The sequence below is a fragment of the Gymnoscopelus microlampas genome (genome assembly GCF_963454915.1).
Source record: "Gymnoscopelus microlampas genome assembly, chromosome: 21".
In the NCBI taxonomy this organism is placed as follows: Eukaryota; Metazoa; Chordata; class Actinopteri; order Myctophiformes; family Myctophidae; genus Gymnoscopelus; species Gymnoscopelus microlampas.
In genome coordinates this window covers 4,849,703-4,866,108 of record NC_139958.1, presented here as the reverse complement: position 1 = coordinate 4,866,108, position 16,406 = coordinate 4,849,703, and the positions used below count along the sequence as shown (strand labels likewise).

General features: G+C 43.1%; 1 protein-coding gene across 2 annotated transcripts in view; it reads left to right on the top strand.

The window, feature by feature from the left end:
- The first annotated feature begins 220 nt into the window (after nt 1-220).
- LOC311038115 (uncharacterized protein) overlaps nt 221-16,406 on the top strand; it is a 45,049-nt gene continuing 28,863 nt past the window's right edge. For both annotated transcript variants that reach the window (XM_084047459.1, XM_084047458.1), the window contains exons 1-5: nt 221-378; nt 2,418-2,513; nt 4,378-5,010; nt 6,255-8,068; nt 12,464-12,560. In XM_084047459.1, coding sequence (XP_083903585.1) covers nt 2,444-2,513; nt 4,378-5,010; nt 6,255-8,068; nt 12,464-12,560 — 2,614 coding nt within the window. In that variant the 5' untranslated portion in view covers nt 221-378; nt 2,418-2,443. The remainder of the gene's footprint in view (nt 379-2,417; nt 2,514-4,377; nt 5,011-6,254; nt 8,069-12,463; nt 12,561-16,406) is intronic.

Here is a 16,406-nt window from a genome sequence, read left to right as displayed (position 1 = left end):
CCGAGCCAGCCAGCCAGCCAATAGAAACCACGGCTTTTCCTGGCGACGCTATACTCCGTCCGTACGGACGGTGTCGCGCGCCGAAAACAGCCGATCTACAAGCTCGCGACGCGTTGCTTCGCGACGCGTCGCGAGCTTGTAGATCTGCTGTTTTCGTACGGCGAAGCACAACTCGGGGCCACAACCACTAAACAGACCTTATTATCCAAGATGGCGGCGGAGTGTTGAGACAAACAGCTTCTCCTCTGGAAGAAAAGAAACAAAAGCTTTTATTCTTTCATTAAAACTATAAACAATGACGTTATGACGTCACGTTTAATCAATTACTCCTTCGTGAATTAGTTATTTAAATGAGGCAGCAGTGACAGAGGTTTAAAGGTAAATATAATAAGGACTATTTATGTTTTTTAATGCTATTATTATAGCAGCACAGCTTCATAGAATTATAAGTAATAAGACAATAACCTTTATTGTTATTTATTATGAATATATTAGGGTTGGTTTTGTAGCTTAAAGCTGTCTCTAAACCCTGGTGTTTATTGTGCTGTATATATAGGTGATAATAATCATCATTATTAGTGTTATAATAAGCTTGTTTTATGTGTTGGGTTACAATAGGAGGTGTATATATATATAGCTTATGATATAATATGTCTTATTATTATATCATAATACACATTGTCTTGTCTTATATCACATGTTAATATATATATATGTTTATACATATTATAATATGGTCATTTATATGGGGGTTGATTTGTGCTTCCTCGTACCACGGTGTCTCTTGCCGAAAATAGCTCACTGCTCACATGAGCTGTGTGTGTGTGTGTGTGTGTGTGTGTGTGTGTGTGTGTGTGTGTGTGTGTGTGTGTGTGTCAGGCTTTAATAACCTGTTGCTACTAGAGGGAGGCTTAATGTTTACTGGAGAAGAAGATAGATTATTACACGTTATAGAGCAAAGTTTACCACTGGAATACTGTAGTGAGACCATGATGGTGTTATTCAAATATCTATCTATCTATCTATCTATCTGTCTGACTGTCTGTCTGTCTGTCTGTCTGCCTGCTATTAACAGCAGTATTCATAGCGATGTGTTCCATTGTGGTCCTATGTGTTCAATTCATCAAGACATTTAAATACATCCTAACTACCTTAGTTAGGATGGGTACAAACCCCCCCCCCCCAACAACACTATCACACACATTGAGGATTGTCAACATCAGTGGAATGTGTTCCAGAAATACTCAGTCAGTGATAAGGAAACCAGGCTGAGGAAGTGGGAGTTGGCTTGGGAGGAAAAAAAGGACAAAACAACACAAAGACAACACATCATTCTGCTTTCAGGAACCACAACCTGTGTGTGTGTGTGTGTGTGTGTGTGTGTGTGTGTGTGTGTGTGTGTGTGTGTGTGTGTGTGTGTGTGTGTGTGTGTGTGTGTGTGTGTGTGTGTGTGTGTGTGTGTGTGGTGCCAAGGAACTTATCCCCGTCAGAAATATGTTTCCGCTCCAATATTGTGTGCGTGTGTTTATAGTTTATTACGGATCCCCATTAGGCCTCCCCACAGTGAAGACTACTCTTCCTGGGGTCCACACATACACACTTCACAATCCATTTAAAACAATACAATGGAATTCTACCATTACATAGTTAAAACAACAAAAATGTGTGTGTGATAGTAGTTCCTGAACTTCCTGTGGCAGCCTATGACATTTATTGTGACACATCTATAAGCTGTGAGTCCACATTTGGTCAATGTTTCAGCTCGATCCTGACCTCCTGTTTGTTGACCTCCATCATAACATTTAAGTCAAATATTTGAACAAACATGATGTGAAAAATGTGTGGAGGTTTTCTCTTGGCCTACTGGGCCTACTAAAATCCTTGATTATGCCGGCTAAAACTCTTGATTATGTGAGCTAAAATCCTTGATTATGCGATGAAATATGTGTTTTTTTTGCAATTTTATGCGGGAAGTTGCGAAATATGTGATATGCGAAATATGCGATGCGATGCACATATTATGCGATGCGATGCAGCCTTTTTGAAATAAACGTTATCCCTGCATAATTATGTGCCATTTTGCTGATTATGCCGTAAATTCTGCGATCGCAGAATCGCATTTTTCTGGATATGCTACTCAATCAATTCAATCTTATGTAGACAGATGCCAGGTTCATTTGTTGACCTGGCATCCTGTAGTTTGGGTAGTTTCAATGTACAGATTTGTTTTGGTTCTTGGTTTACCTATCTATCATCCTAGATTACAGAGCCACTACACTGTCTCTCTGCATGTGATATGTTACCTCGTGTTTACCTAGCTTACTGTAAATAGCTCTGTCTTAAGAGGGTCTGCTAAATGCCTACATTGTAAATTGTATTTCACACTTCTGATCATAATTATGTTTATGTTTTTTTAGGGAGTGGAGGAGAGAGAAACCACAGCATGGACAGCTTCTTCAAGGCTGCTGTGTGTGATCTGGACCAACTGCTGGATGAGTTTGAACTGCATACAGGTAAAGGTCGTTCATACACAAACATACATTGTTTTTTTTACCACGCCTGCTCCTGGGGGGGGGGGGGTCACATGACAAATTCAGGTTGGTCTGGAAGTCACCTGAGGTTATCTGAGTTATCTCTTAAACCCCATTAAGACCTGAGGCCCATTCTACAAATGGAAATGCCTTCTGAATCACTAGTTCTCAAACTTTTTCGTGCCAAGGACCTCCAAATTGATATATATAATATTTGGCCGCGCGGACCCCCCATCTGAAAATGTGACCCCCCAGAAGAGAAGAGAACGATTTGTGTTTAAAAAAAAAATATTCAAAAAATTCTAAACACCGATTTTTCACCAATGTTCAACAAAAAGCAGATTGAGCTTGTATATCTGCTATTTTTGAATAGCCAATACTAAATACAAAATATGTAAAGTGGGTTTAAGGGGCTTTAAAGTGCCGGAAATAAATGGAATTTGAAAGTACATCTTTATGCAAAATATGTTAGTTGTGTACTCTGCCTACTGTTCTGCCATATACACCCCTTTTTGATGAAAAGCCACCCAGCATTAATAACCACATCAGCATAAAATTCATTCATAGCACACACAGTGTGTGTGTGTGTGTGTGTGTGTGTGTGTGTGTGTGTGTGTGTGTGTGTGTGTGTGTGTGTGTGTGTGTGTGTGTGTGTGTGTGTGTGTGTGTGTGTGTGTGTGTGTGTGTGTGTGTGTGTGTGTGTGTGTGTGTGTGTGTGTGTGAGCTGAAGAATAGATAGTTTTTCATAAAGTTATAAATATATTCTAAGAAGAATTGATAAATGTTGACACATAATGAATGATGTTGGGGTGAGTATTTTTTTTTAGGGCTTGGGGCAAAAGAGAAAATAAGTATTTGAATCACGATGTCAAATTGTGGATAAAAAAAAAAGATGTTTATCGTCACAATAATGATAGAGGAATTTGGTCAAAAATAGTGTGATGTTTGATTTTATCCATATCACCCAGACCTATATTCACATATTTTAGGGTTCATTACCATGGCAGCAAACACGTTTTGAAGCAATCTATTCTGCACAGCCCTTGACATTTAGAAAATATATATTTTTGGGCTTTTTCTGCCTTTATTGATAGGATAGTGGGCTGACAGGAAATGGAGAGAGATATGGGGGGGAGTGACACACAGCAAAGGTCGTTGGGATCGGGAGTCGAACCCGCCACACGCCGTCAAGCTGGATTAGCAGCATATGTGGTATGCGCCTGGACCGCTAGGCCAGCGGGCGCCCCGCCCTTGACATTTCTATCGACATTTTTTTTTTTTTTATCCCACGATTTTGTAACCCTTATTTTTCACCCGGTGCCAATTTTCTAAGTGATCCTGGGCACTACACTCCCCTCACCAGCCTAGGGAGGCCAGGGCCGAGCTCATGCCTCCTTCAATGCATGAGAGCCAACTGACCTTCTTGTCACCTGACAGGGGAGAGTTTCCCCGGTAGGACGTAGCACGTGGAAGGAACACGTTATTCCAACCAGTTCCCTTCCCCTCCATCAGGCGCCCCGGCTGACCAGGGGGAGGCGGTATAGTGACCAGGATTACTACATGTTTTTTTGTGAGGGTATTAACTACCCTGAGAGACACGGGGAGAACATGCAAACTCCACACAGAGTGGGCCCTTTAACCAACCCCACCTAGGGTATGGGCGCTGATGACGCGGAGGAGAAGACACGCTCACAGCGTCCCCGGCGGGAATCGAACCCAGTACCTTCTAGTTGTGAGGTGACAGCGCTACCGACTGCGCCACCGTGCCCTCTATTCATGTAATTTATGTCTTGTTTCTGACGTGCTGTATTGTTGTCTTTTCTCTCATCTCTCTCGAACCTTACAGACGAACTCGACTGCAAGTCGGTTTACCTGAAGCCCCCCTCGTACCCTTACTCCTCCTCCCTGGGCTCCTCGCAATGCTACTCCTCCTCCTCGGACGACTCCACCACGGTGGCTCGGAACCTCCCCGACCTCAACGCCCTGCACTACGACTCCGCCCTGCGCTCCTCCTCCTCCTCTAACCAGCACTACCACCCCCCCCCTACCACCACCACCACCGGCTCTGAGGAGGAGGAGGAGGAGGAGAGGAGGGGCGGCGGTGGGGAGGTGAAAGGCCTCACCGGAGTGGACCTCCTGTCCTCGGTGGACCGCCGGCCGTCGCCGGCGGCGCCTCCTCCTCCTCCTCCGTGCCCGGACCGCGCCCTGAAGCCGTTGTGTGACCTGGTCAGCGACGCCAGCTCGGCCATGATGGTCAACAACAACAACCACCACCACGGCCACGCCCACGATGCCTTCGGCGAGCTGGACGTGGAGGAGAGGCGGATGGAGGAGGACGGGGAGGAGGAGGAGCTGCTGGTGGACTTCGGCAGCCCCGTGGTCACCGCCGCCGCCATGCCCGGCGAGGAGGACGGCGGCGGGAGACTGAGCCTCGGTGGCGGTGTGGATAACGAGCGGACGTCTGGAGGACTGCTGGGAGGTATAGGCCTGTCGCAATTATTACATAATCATCTAATCGCAATTATTATAGATAATCTCAATTATTTTTGCATAATCGTTTCCATATTGAAAAATGTCCACACATTTTCAAATATAAAAATAGCAGAAATAGCTGATCTACGCGTTGTAGGCTCGTTCGTGACGCGAACGGCCTTTTCCTGAGGAGTTTTTGCCAAGGGTGCGGGGGGGCGGGTGGGGAGAGAGTCAGCGCACTGAAGTCAAGGCACAGACTACTGTGTTGTTGACAGACAACGGATGCACGCTTATGAGAAGCAACACAAATAAAACCTGGTGAAACAGTTGCGTGCATTTAGCGCAAGATGAGGATAAAGGAAACATTCAGTCTAAATGTACAGTTTGCTAACCTTCACAACTACTCCTACTACTTTTGTATTTGAAACTTTACATTTCCCTAAATATTAACAGCCTAAGTACAAATATCATTTATGAAAAGGCTACCATAGGCTACAGTGAAGTCGGACTGAATGACTGAAACGTTTTTTCTTCTTTTACTCTCTTGGTGTGGGGATTATCTGGCACATGTATGTATCTATATCTATATTAGGGATGTCCGATATTATCGGCCTCCCGATATTATCGGCCGATATTAGCATAAAAATTGATATCGGGAAAATATCGGTATCGGTTTTTGCTTTTTTTTGCTTTATAAATAAGTTACAGGAGTTCTTACTGTATATGGTGTGTGTGATATGAAATTTGAGCTTACCCTAATCACAATAATCCCCGCATATATCGGTATCGGTTGATATCGGTATCGGTAATTAAGAGTTGGACAATATCGGTATATCGGTTATCGGTAAAAAAGCCAATATCGGACAACCCTAATCAATATGTATATATAGTATGTATCTGGCTATAGTCCATGGGAAACCATAAACCTACGTCGCCAGGCTCTCTCCCCGCCCCCTTGGTAAAAACTCCTCCGGAAAAGGCTGTTCGCGTTCGTGACGCGTTGTAGGCTTGTAGATCAGCTATTTCTGCTAGTTTTACATGTATACAATTATTAAATATGTCATTGTCTTTGTACATTTAAGTTATTAGTCATATCTGCACTGTGCCATTTTGTATTACGAAGCCTATGAAACAGAATAAAAATTTACATTCATATGTTCCGACGTTCAAAGGCTAAACACACAATTAAATCGTTATTCGCAATTATTTGAGTGACAATTAATCTTCAACTTAAATGTGTAATCATGACAGCCCTGCTAGGAGGACTGGACTCTCTGCAGCCGGTGGGAGGGTACGGCGCCTCGCTCAGCCTTCTGGACGTCATCCTTCCGGCCGCGGTGGAGCGGGGGGGCGGTGAGTCGGCGGACGGCGGCTCGCCGCCGCAGAACGCCGTCGTCGCCCAGTCCGCTGAGAAAGAGGCGGAGGAGGAGGTAGACATGACCTGCATGATGACCCCACAACGAGCCGAGCCCTCCTCGTCCTCGCTGGACCACTGCCAACGAAAGAGCAGCGTCCACTTCGCCGCCGATAACAACGTAAGAGACGATTTCACCACGGTGCGACACAAAGAGGACGAACGCAGAGAACAACACGACGACGACGACGAAAAGCCTCCCGCGACGACGACTCCCCCCGATCCCTCGGCGAGCGAAGCGGGCGGCGGCTTGTCTTGCCTGTCCATGTGTGGAGCTCTGGTGAACGGCAGAACCCCACGTGATGACGATGACGATGACGATGATGAACGCGCTCAGACCGCGGCGAGGCAGGGCGGTGTGGATTCGTCGTTGGCTCCATCGGCCCCTCGGGAGGAATCGGCCGATACGTCGAGTTCAAAGCTGCTCGTGAACGATGCAACGGGAAGCAGCGGCTCTAGCGTCGTTTCCACGGACGGTTCGGTCGCAGCCCAACAAGCTCTCATCGTCTCCCAGTCCCAGAACGTTGCACATTCCTCCAGGCCTGCAGATGGCGGCGTCTCGCTGGCGGCGGAGCAGCAGCAGCAGCTCCGTCCTGAACCCCCCGGTGCCCCCGCTGCTGCTTTTGACGCCGTGGCCTCGTCCCACCGCCCGTCCGAACCCGTTCCAAAGAACAACCCCACCTCCTCCTCCTCCTCCTCCCAGTTCGTCTTTGACTATCTGCCCGAGAGCGAGCAGGCGGAGCTGCTGGTCACGGACGAGGAGCTGGACGCCTTCCTGCGGGCCCACTCGGAGGCGGAGCGGCGGCAGCAGCACGGCGGCGAAGAAGACGGCGGCGGCGGCGTCTTCTACCAGAGCGGGCTGGGCCAGTGGAGCCAGGACGAGGGCTTCTCTGAGGGCTTCAACGGGGATCTGGAGGAGAGGCTGGTGGAGGAGGAGCTGAAGAGCTGCGTCAAGGAGGAGGGCAGGAGGAAGGAGGAGGAACGTGGAGGAGGTCTGGAGGAAAGAGATAAAACCACGAGTGTTGTGGCCGTAGAGGGGAGTTTTAACCCCACGTTGCCCTCGCTCTCCCAGGAGCCAGAGCCGGTCTCCTCGACCGGTCAGTCAGACACTAGCGGCCCCACACAGAACCACGGCGGGTTCGAATCCCACTCCTCCTACGGAGGAGCCAGACCCAAACAGACACAAGCTCCCAGATCTCCTCCGATGGCGGGAGAGGAGCAGACTCCCGGTGACTCTTTAAAAGACCCGGCTCCTCCTCCCGTAGCTCCCCCCGACGAGGAGAACGGCCTCTCCTCCTCCTCTCCATCGAACCCCGGCGGTCCCCCCCCAGTGGAGGAGGGGGCGCCTTCTTCTTCTTCCTCCTCGGACGGTAACAAGGAGCCCCCCTGCCCCCCCCCCGCGTACTGCCCTCAGGAACACTACGAGGACAGCGTGGCGTACGACGAGCTCTCTGAGCCGCCGCCGTACCACGCGACGGGACCCCCCCCCGGAGAGGAGGGGGGGGCAGGAGGGACGCAGGAGGAGGAGATGGAGGGGCTGGGGTGCAAGCAGCCTAACTGGGTGCCGGACTCGGAGGCCCCGAACTGTATGAACTGCTGGCAGAGATTCACCTTCACCCGGAGGAGGCACCACTGTCGAGCCTGTGGGAAGGTACGTCCATCAATATCCAATTAACCAATTAAGACCGGGGGCACTGAGTGCCGCGCTATGAGCTTGTAGATCTGCTATTTTAGAAAAATCTTGAACATTTTTGATTGTATGTATTTTCTAAAACATTTTTTTTTTAACTCAAATCTTTGCTTCTGGGGGGGCGGGGGTCCCTGGAACAAAATGTTTTGAGATGGGGGGGGGGTCCGCAGCCAAATAAATATTATTTTGGGACGTCCTTGACATGAAAAAGTTAGAGAACCGCTGATATTATAGCAACAACATACACAGTTTTAGAAGACATTTGTAGAATCCCCAGAAGCAAAGATTTGAGTTACAAATGTTTGCTTCAAAAAATATATATATATTCAAAGATTTGCATATTTTCGCTATGCATATTTCGTGCTACAAGCTTGTATATATCTGCTATTTTTGAATACCCAAAGAAATCTGAAATGACACAGTATGCGTTCCCGGATGAAATGGGTTAAAACATATTAAATAAAGGTCTGCACACTGTGGCGTACAGGGCTCCCAGTCAAAATGTTTCCACCAAAAATAAGTCTTCTTCAGACTTTTTAGAAGAAGACTTTTTTTAGTCAAAATGTTAACGAAATATAGCTTTGCCTGGAAGCCCAGTCCATACAAGCTGTTAACCACAGTGTATGGACTTTTATTTTGGCATTACCTGTGATTTTCGTTGGAACTGTATACCTACTTTTTTTTTCTTTTATAGTATCGTGCATATTTTTCATAATGCAGTCCCTGCCTATAACCATGTTATTTCTGGATTACTATTAGAGCCAGATTTTTGGGTCTTGATCCCGATTTTGGAGAGTCCTAGAGTAGACCACCCATTGCTGAGGTTTTGACCTGTATTTGGTAAAAAAAAAAAAAGTGAAATCAAATTAAAAAATGTAGGTTTGATTTAAAGTTTCTAATGAGAACATTCAACTTATTAGCAAACACATACATTGAAAAATAAACAAAAAAACAAACAGCCTTCTCATAGATAAATGTTTAAAATTAGAGCAGTGGTTCTCAAACCAGTGGTCCTTGAGGGGGTTCCAGGTGGCCCCCAGCTAAATGATGGAGAATTGGTAACCAAATGGACCCTTATAGATCTTTAACTGTTGAGAGTGTAAAATGAAACCAAATGGACCCTTATAGATCTTTAACTGTTGAGAGCATAAAATGAAACCAAATGGACCCTTATAGATCTTTAACTCTTGAGAGCGTAAAATGAAACCAAATGGACCCTTATAGATCTTTAACTCTTGAGAGCGTAAAATGAAACCAAATGGACCCTTATAGATCTTTAACTCTTGAGAGCGTAAAATGAAACCAAATGGACCCTTACGGGTCCATTTGGTTTCATTTTACGCTCTCAAGAGTTAAATCATTAGCTAAAACATCTGCATTACGTAATTTACAAGAAGTCACACAATTAGAGAATGTAGAATAATTGTTATCTTGATCAGATAGTTTTGGGTCTGAGAGACTAAATGGACCTTGATATGAAAAGGGCTGAAAAGCACTGAATTAGAGGACCACTTCACCATTATCTTCATAGAAACGGTCCTCACTGATGCTCATAAGATGCACCATTTCTATCTACTCACTCTGTGTCTCAGAGGAGGGCTGTGGACAGTTCAGAAACCTGCCTACCAGGCTTTATTTTTAAAGCGATCATTTGTAACTCAAATCTTTGCTTCTGGGGGGTCCCTGGAACAAAACATTTTGAGATGAGGGTCCGTGGCCAAATACATATAATCTAAAAATGTTTTCTAAATCCTAACAGTATGTTGCTAGATCAGTGTTGCTCCAACTTTTCCATGTCAAGGACCCCCAAAATATGTGTTTGGCCGCGGACCCCCATCTCAAAATATGTTGTTCCAGGGAGAGACAGACAGACAGACAGACAGACAGACAGACAGACAGACAGACAGACAGACAGACAGGCAGGCAGGCAGGCAGGCAGGCAGGCAGGCAGGCAGACAGACATTCCTGGAATTTAGATAGATTTTGATTTTATTTTTTTAACTCATTGATTCTCAATCTTTTGAATTTCAAGGACCCCCAATTTGATACCATTTGTTTCATCTCTGTAGACCCCAGTCTACACCGTAAAATCCTCTGTGTTCATTTAACTCTGAGAGCGTACAAATGGAGCGTTCCATCTGTGCACTCACACAGTTACAGACCCGTGAATGTCTGTTTGGACCCCTAGTGGTCCCCGGACCTGATGTTGAGAACCAGTGTTTTAACTAGTGTGTAGAGCAGTGGTTCTCAAACCTTTCAGGCCGCGACCCCCCGAAATATTCATTATTTGAACTGGGGACCCCCCAAAATAATCCTATTTGAAATTTTCATAATTTTCATAGCATAGCTTGTTGATTACTTTTGACGCCAGTGAGATGGTCTTATTTGTCTTTCTTTTTCCTTTTAGAGGTATTAAAATGGTCTCAAAAGTCCTTAAATTGTATCTATATAAAAATACATGTGCAGACAACCTATAAACACTTATACTGTATGTTGGTCTGTTTACTGTTGAGTGAGAAAACAATGTGTCACATTAACCCATTAAGACCGGGAAAGCATCTGTCATTTTAGATTTTAACCACCTTAACCTTTTTATACTTTGGCTATTCAAAAATAGCAGATATATGAGCTTATTAGATCTGCTATTTTCAAAAAAAAATCTTGAACATTTTTGCAAATCTTTGAATATATATATTTTTAAGGCGAACATTTGTCAAATATTTTGTTCCAGGAAGGAACCTCCAGAAGCAAAGATTTTAGTTCAAAATGTTGTTTCAAAATAAATATATGTATTCAAAGATTTGCACAAATGTTCAAGATTTTTCAAAAGTAGCAGATCTTCAAGCTCGAGCTTGTAGATTTTGAATGGCCCAAAGTATGAAATAATGGTTATAACTACAATCTAAAATGACACAGATTCGTTCCTATTCATCTGGGGGGGGTCCCTACCCACAGGTTGAGAGTCACTCACTGGTGTAGACTGCATGATGTTTTTGGCAATCGGCTCATTATTTTGTCTGTGGAATCTGTGTGTGTGTGTGTGTGTGTGTGTGTGTGTGTGTGTGTGTGTGTGTGTGTGTGTGTGTGTGTGTGTGTGTGTGTGTGTGTGCGTGTGCGTGTGTGTGCGCGTGTAGCTACAGTAGATGAGTGTGTGTGTGTGTTGTCCTTGGACACATGGTCATGTGAGTCAGTGTGACTGGTGAATGTTTTTGTTTACATTTTGTCACACCAGGAATGTTATCATTGATCCCTCTGTTTAAATAAAGTTGAAAAAATTACAAAAAAACCCCCAAAATCTCCAGGACTAAATATAGCTTCCAGTAGAGTCACTGTGAGAACGAGGCCATGAGTCAGCACTTCTCCTCCCTCCTCCCTCTCTCTCCCCTCCTCTCTGCTAAAGGAGCAGGAGCTAAGGAAGGAGGAGGAATGTGACGCCGATGATTTAGCCCGTTAAGACCGGGAGAAGCATCTGTGTCATTTTTTAGATTTGAGCTAAAAAAACACATCATTTTACACTTTTTGGCATTTTTTTTGAGAAATCGTAAAAAATGTGTGCAAATCTTTGAATATATATATTTTTTCAAGCGAACATTTGTAACTCAGATATTTGCTTCTGGGGGTCCCTGGAACAATATATTTTGAGATGTTAGGGGGTCCTTGGCCAAATACATATACATTTTGGGGGTCCTAGATTTGAAAACGTTTGAGAACCATGTTTTTTTTTCAAAAAACAGTTTTTAGAAGACATTCTAAAAACTGACATTTTATAATAATAATGATAATAAACTTTATTTATGTAGCACCTTTCATGACATAAATGCATCTCAAAGTGCTTTACAGAGCAAGAAAAACAAAAAACAGAGCAAAAAAACAAGAAAATAAAATACAGAACAATAGCAAAGAACAGTGGCAGAAAAATCACGGTTAAAACTAAAAGGCAGTGAGTGAGTCGAGCAAACAGTGAAGACATAAATAACAACACCGAGATTTAGAAGAAACAGAATCAACTAAAAGCAAGAGTGAAGAAATTAGTCTTGAGCCGTGTTTTAAAAACTGTCTACAGAGGAGGTGCCTGTCTTAGGAGTAATCATGGGAGCTTATTCCAAGCCGTTGGCCCGTAGAAGCAGAATGCTGCTTCTACCGTAGAAGCAGAATGCTGCTTCTTCCGTAGAATCGGCCTCAGGTCTTAACGGGTTATAAAGCTACCTTACGACTCCAGCATTTTTTTTTTGTGATCATAATTTTTTTTTTGTTGTAATAATATTGCGTTTGCCTCATGATGTTTAGTTTACTGTGTGATGATGATGATGATGATGCCTTGTTCCTCACTGTGTTCTCCTCCTCCCCCCGTGGCAGGTCTACTGCGCCGTGTGCTGCAACCGAAAATGTAAACTTAAATATCTGGAGAAAGAGGCCCGCGTCTGCATCACCTGCTTTGACACCATACACAGAGGTAATTCAATACTTTTATTTAACGTTTTGTTTTTGTTGCTGAAATAGTACAATGGTACGATTGTCAGTGGTGGAAGAAGAAGTACTCAAAATGTTTTACTTGAGTAAAAATGTATCAATACCACAATGTAGAAATACTCTGTTAGAAGTACAAAAAAATGGTAGTTGAGTAAAATTGGCATCAGAATATACTTAAAGTACCAAAAGTAAATGTACTGAAATGTTTGAAAATAGCCGATCTACAAGCTCACAACGCGTCACGGGGCGACGCGTTGTGAGCTTGTAGATCTGCTATTTTCAAATAGCTCATGTATAAAATAGGGCTGAAGTGGTTAATGTATGTTTTATAATATAATAACTTACAGTATATCTGCAAAGTAACTAGTAACTTAAGTTTTCAAATAATTGTAGTGGAGTAAAAGTACGATATTTGCCCCTGAGATGTAGTGGAGTAGAAGTAAAAGTACTGAAAATTGGAAATACTCCAGTGAAGTAAAAAATACCTCAAAATTGTACTTAAGTACAGTGCTTGAGTAAATGTACTTAGTTACTTTACACCACTGGTGATTGTACAATGATGCTGAAAGGATAACACAAAAAAATCCCTAAAGTGTTGTTTCCATTGTGGTCCGACCTGTGTATTCAATTCATCAAGACATTTATAGACATACAATAATATACGAGACATCATGAACACCATCATCCTAAATAAACATTTAGAAAATACAAAACACAACACTTGTAGATGTGTGCTTGTAGATCTGCTATTTTCAAATAAGGCTGAAGTAGTTAATGTATGTTTTGTAATGATAATCAAAATCTACAAAGTAACTAGTAACTAAAGCTTTCCAATAATTGTCGTGGAGTAAAAAGTACAATATTTGTCTCTGAGACGTAGTGGAGTAGAAGTAAAAGTATGGAAAATTGGAAATACTCAAGTAAAAACACTGCAAAAGTGTACTTAAAGGAGGAGTTCACCCAAAAAAGTACTTATCAATTGCACACCCTATGAAGCCTTGAATCCATGGATTATTTTTTGTTTTTGTTGCATTCCTAAGCTAATAAATAATAATTTGATCGGCTAATGTATCCGGTAGGAGACACAAAGTAGATTATTTGTGTCTCCTACCGGAAATACACACGGTCATCAAATTATTGTCTTAGGAATGCCACAAAAACAAAAATAAATCCATGAAATCAAGGCTTCATGGGGTGTGTAATTGATAGAAAATAAGTCATTTTTTGGGTGAACTCCTCCTTTAAGTACAGTACTTGATTGAGTAAATGTACTTAGTTACTTTCCACCACTGCATAGTTGTATCCAGAGCCAAGGGCATGATGGACAGTATTGTTGACACACATAAAATCTAACACACCCTGTTATTAATGTGATTAGCTGCATCGCCCACATCACTGTGTACTATAAGGTCCTTATGCAGCTGTGTTGCCCACATCACTGTGTACTATAAATATAAGGTCCTTATGCAGCTGTGTTGCCCACATCACTGTGTACTATAAGGTCCTTATGCAGCTGTGTTGCCCACGTCACTGTGTACTATAAGGTCCTTATGCAGCTGTGTTGCCCACGTCACTGTGTACTATAAGGTCCTTATGCAGCTGTGTTGCCCACATCACTGTGTACTATAAGGTCCTTATGCAGCTGTGTTGCCCACATCACTGTGTACTATAAGGTCCTTATGCAGCTGTGTTGCCCACGTCACTGTGTACTATAAGGTCCTTATGCAGCTGTGTTGCCCACATCACTGTGTACTATAAGGTCCTTATGCAGCTGTGTTGCCCACGTCACTGTGTACTATAAGGTCCTTATGCAGCTGTGTTGCCCACATCACTGTGTACTATAAGGTCCTGTGTAACCACTTCAACCATTATTTTATACTTATATTTTTTTCAAAAAATGTTGGAACGTTTTTGCAAATCTTTGAATATATGTATATATATTATTTTTTTAAGCAAACATTTGTAACTCAAATCTTTGCTTCTGGGGGGTCCCTGGAACCACATATTTTGAGATGGGGGTCCGCGGTCAAATACATATCATTTTGGGGGTCCTTGACATGAAAAAGTTGGAGATCCACTGATCATAGCAACTTAAGTTTTTTAGAACTTAAGTTGCTACTTAAGACATTTAGAAGACATTTTGTAGGATCCCACTGAAGCAAAGATTTGAGTTACAAATGTTTGCTTTAAAATATATATATATATATATATATATATATTCAAAGATTTGCACAAATTTTCGTGATTTTTCAAAAAGTAGCAGATCTACAAGCTCAAAGCGCGACACTCGGTGCCGTGCTATGAGCTCACTGTGAGCTTGTAGATCGGGCGAGAGATTTGATGTAGAGGAGGGGGGGAATAAAGCCACTCAGGGGGGGCGACACGCAGCAAAGGTGTCCGCCGGTCATCAAATTATTAGCTTAGAAATGCGACAAAAACTAAAAAATCTCCATGAATTCAAGGCTTCATGGGGTGTGTTATAATTGATAGAAAATATGTTTTTTTTTTTTGGTGAACTATCCCTTTAAGTACAGTACTTGAGTACATGTACGTACTTAGTTACTTCGCACCACTGGACTTGACTTGCTCTCAGTAAAGATGCTGAACCACTGCAGTGCCTTCTAGCTTCAATGTCATTCAGTGGACAGACAGAGAGAGAGGCCAGGAACGCATCTGTGTCATTTTAACATTTCTTTGGGCCATTCAAAAAATAGCAGATATACAAGCTCATAGCGCGGCACTCGGTGCCGCGCTATGAGCTTGTAGATCTGCTATTTTTATTTTATTTTATTTTATCGTGAAAATGTGTGCAAATCTTTGACTATGTATTTCTTAAAGCGAACATTTGTAACTGTCAAATGTCTTCTTCTGAAAAACTAGTGTTGCTATATCAGTGGTGCTCAAACCTTTTCATGTCAAGGACCCCCAGAATTATATGTTTTTGGCCGCCGATCCCCATCAAAATATGTTGTTTCAGGGACCCCCCCACCCCCAGAAGCAAAGATTTGATTTAAAAATGTTGTTTCAAAAATATATATTTATTCAAAGATTTGCACAAAATGTTCAAGATTTTTCAAAAATAGCCGATCTACAAGCTCGTAGCGCCGCGCTACGAGCTTGTAGATCGGCTATTTTTGAATAGCCAAAGTGTAAAAATAATGAGTAATAAGCTAAAATCTTAAAATGACACAGATGCGTTCCCGGTCTTCATGGATTAACTGACAGACCTATGAATTGGTTGCTATTACAACTGACCTGATTTCAAAACCCTTTAAAAAGTGCAGGTAATGTCATTTGCATATCGTCACCTGCCTAAACTAATGGCCTAAGTCATGTTTTTAAAAATTTCTGAAAAAATATAAAGCTGATCCAAAACTATGATATTTCTTAATCATTAAATTATGACTATCAACATAAAAATAACACTGTCTGTCAGTTACGCAACATAAGAGATTTAAATAGGTTTAAATAGGATTCAACCTGACTTAAGCCAAATGATTCGGCCTGTAAGTCAAAATCATTTGGCCATTTTTTGGCCTGAGTCACACTAGGTGTGTGGAGTTTGCATTTTCTCCCCGTGTCTCCTAGGGTCGTTAATACCCTCACAAAAACATACACGTAGTAATCCTGGTCACTATACCGCCTCCCCCATGACAGCCGGGGCGCCTGATGGAGGGGAAGGGAACTGATTGGAATAACGTGTTCCTTCCACGCTCTACGTCCTACCAGGGAAACTCTCCCCTGTCAGGTGATAAGAAGGTCAGTTGGCTCTCATGCATTGAAGGAGGCATGAGCTCGGCCCTAGCGTCGCATCGCGACGCGTTGTGAG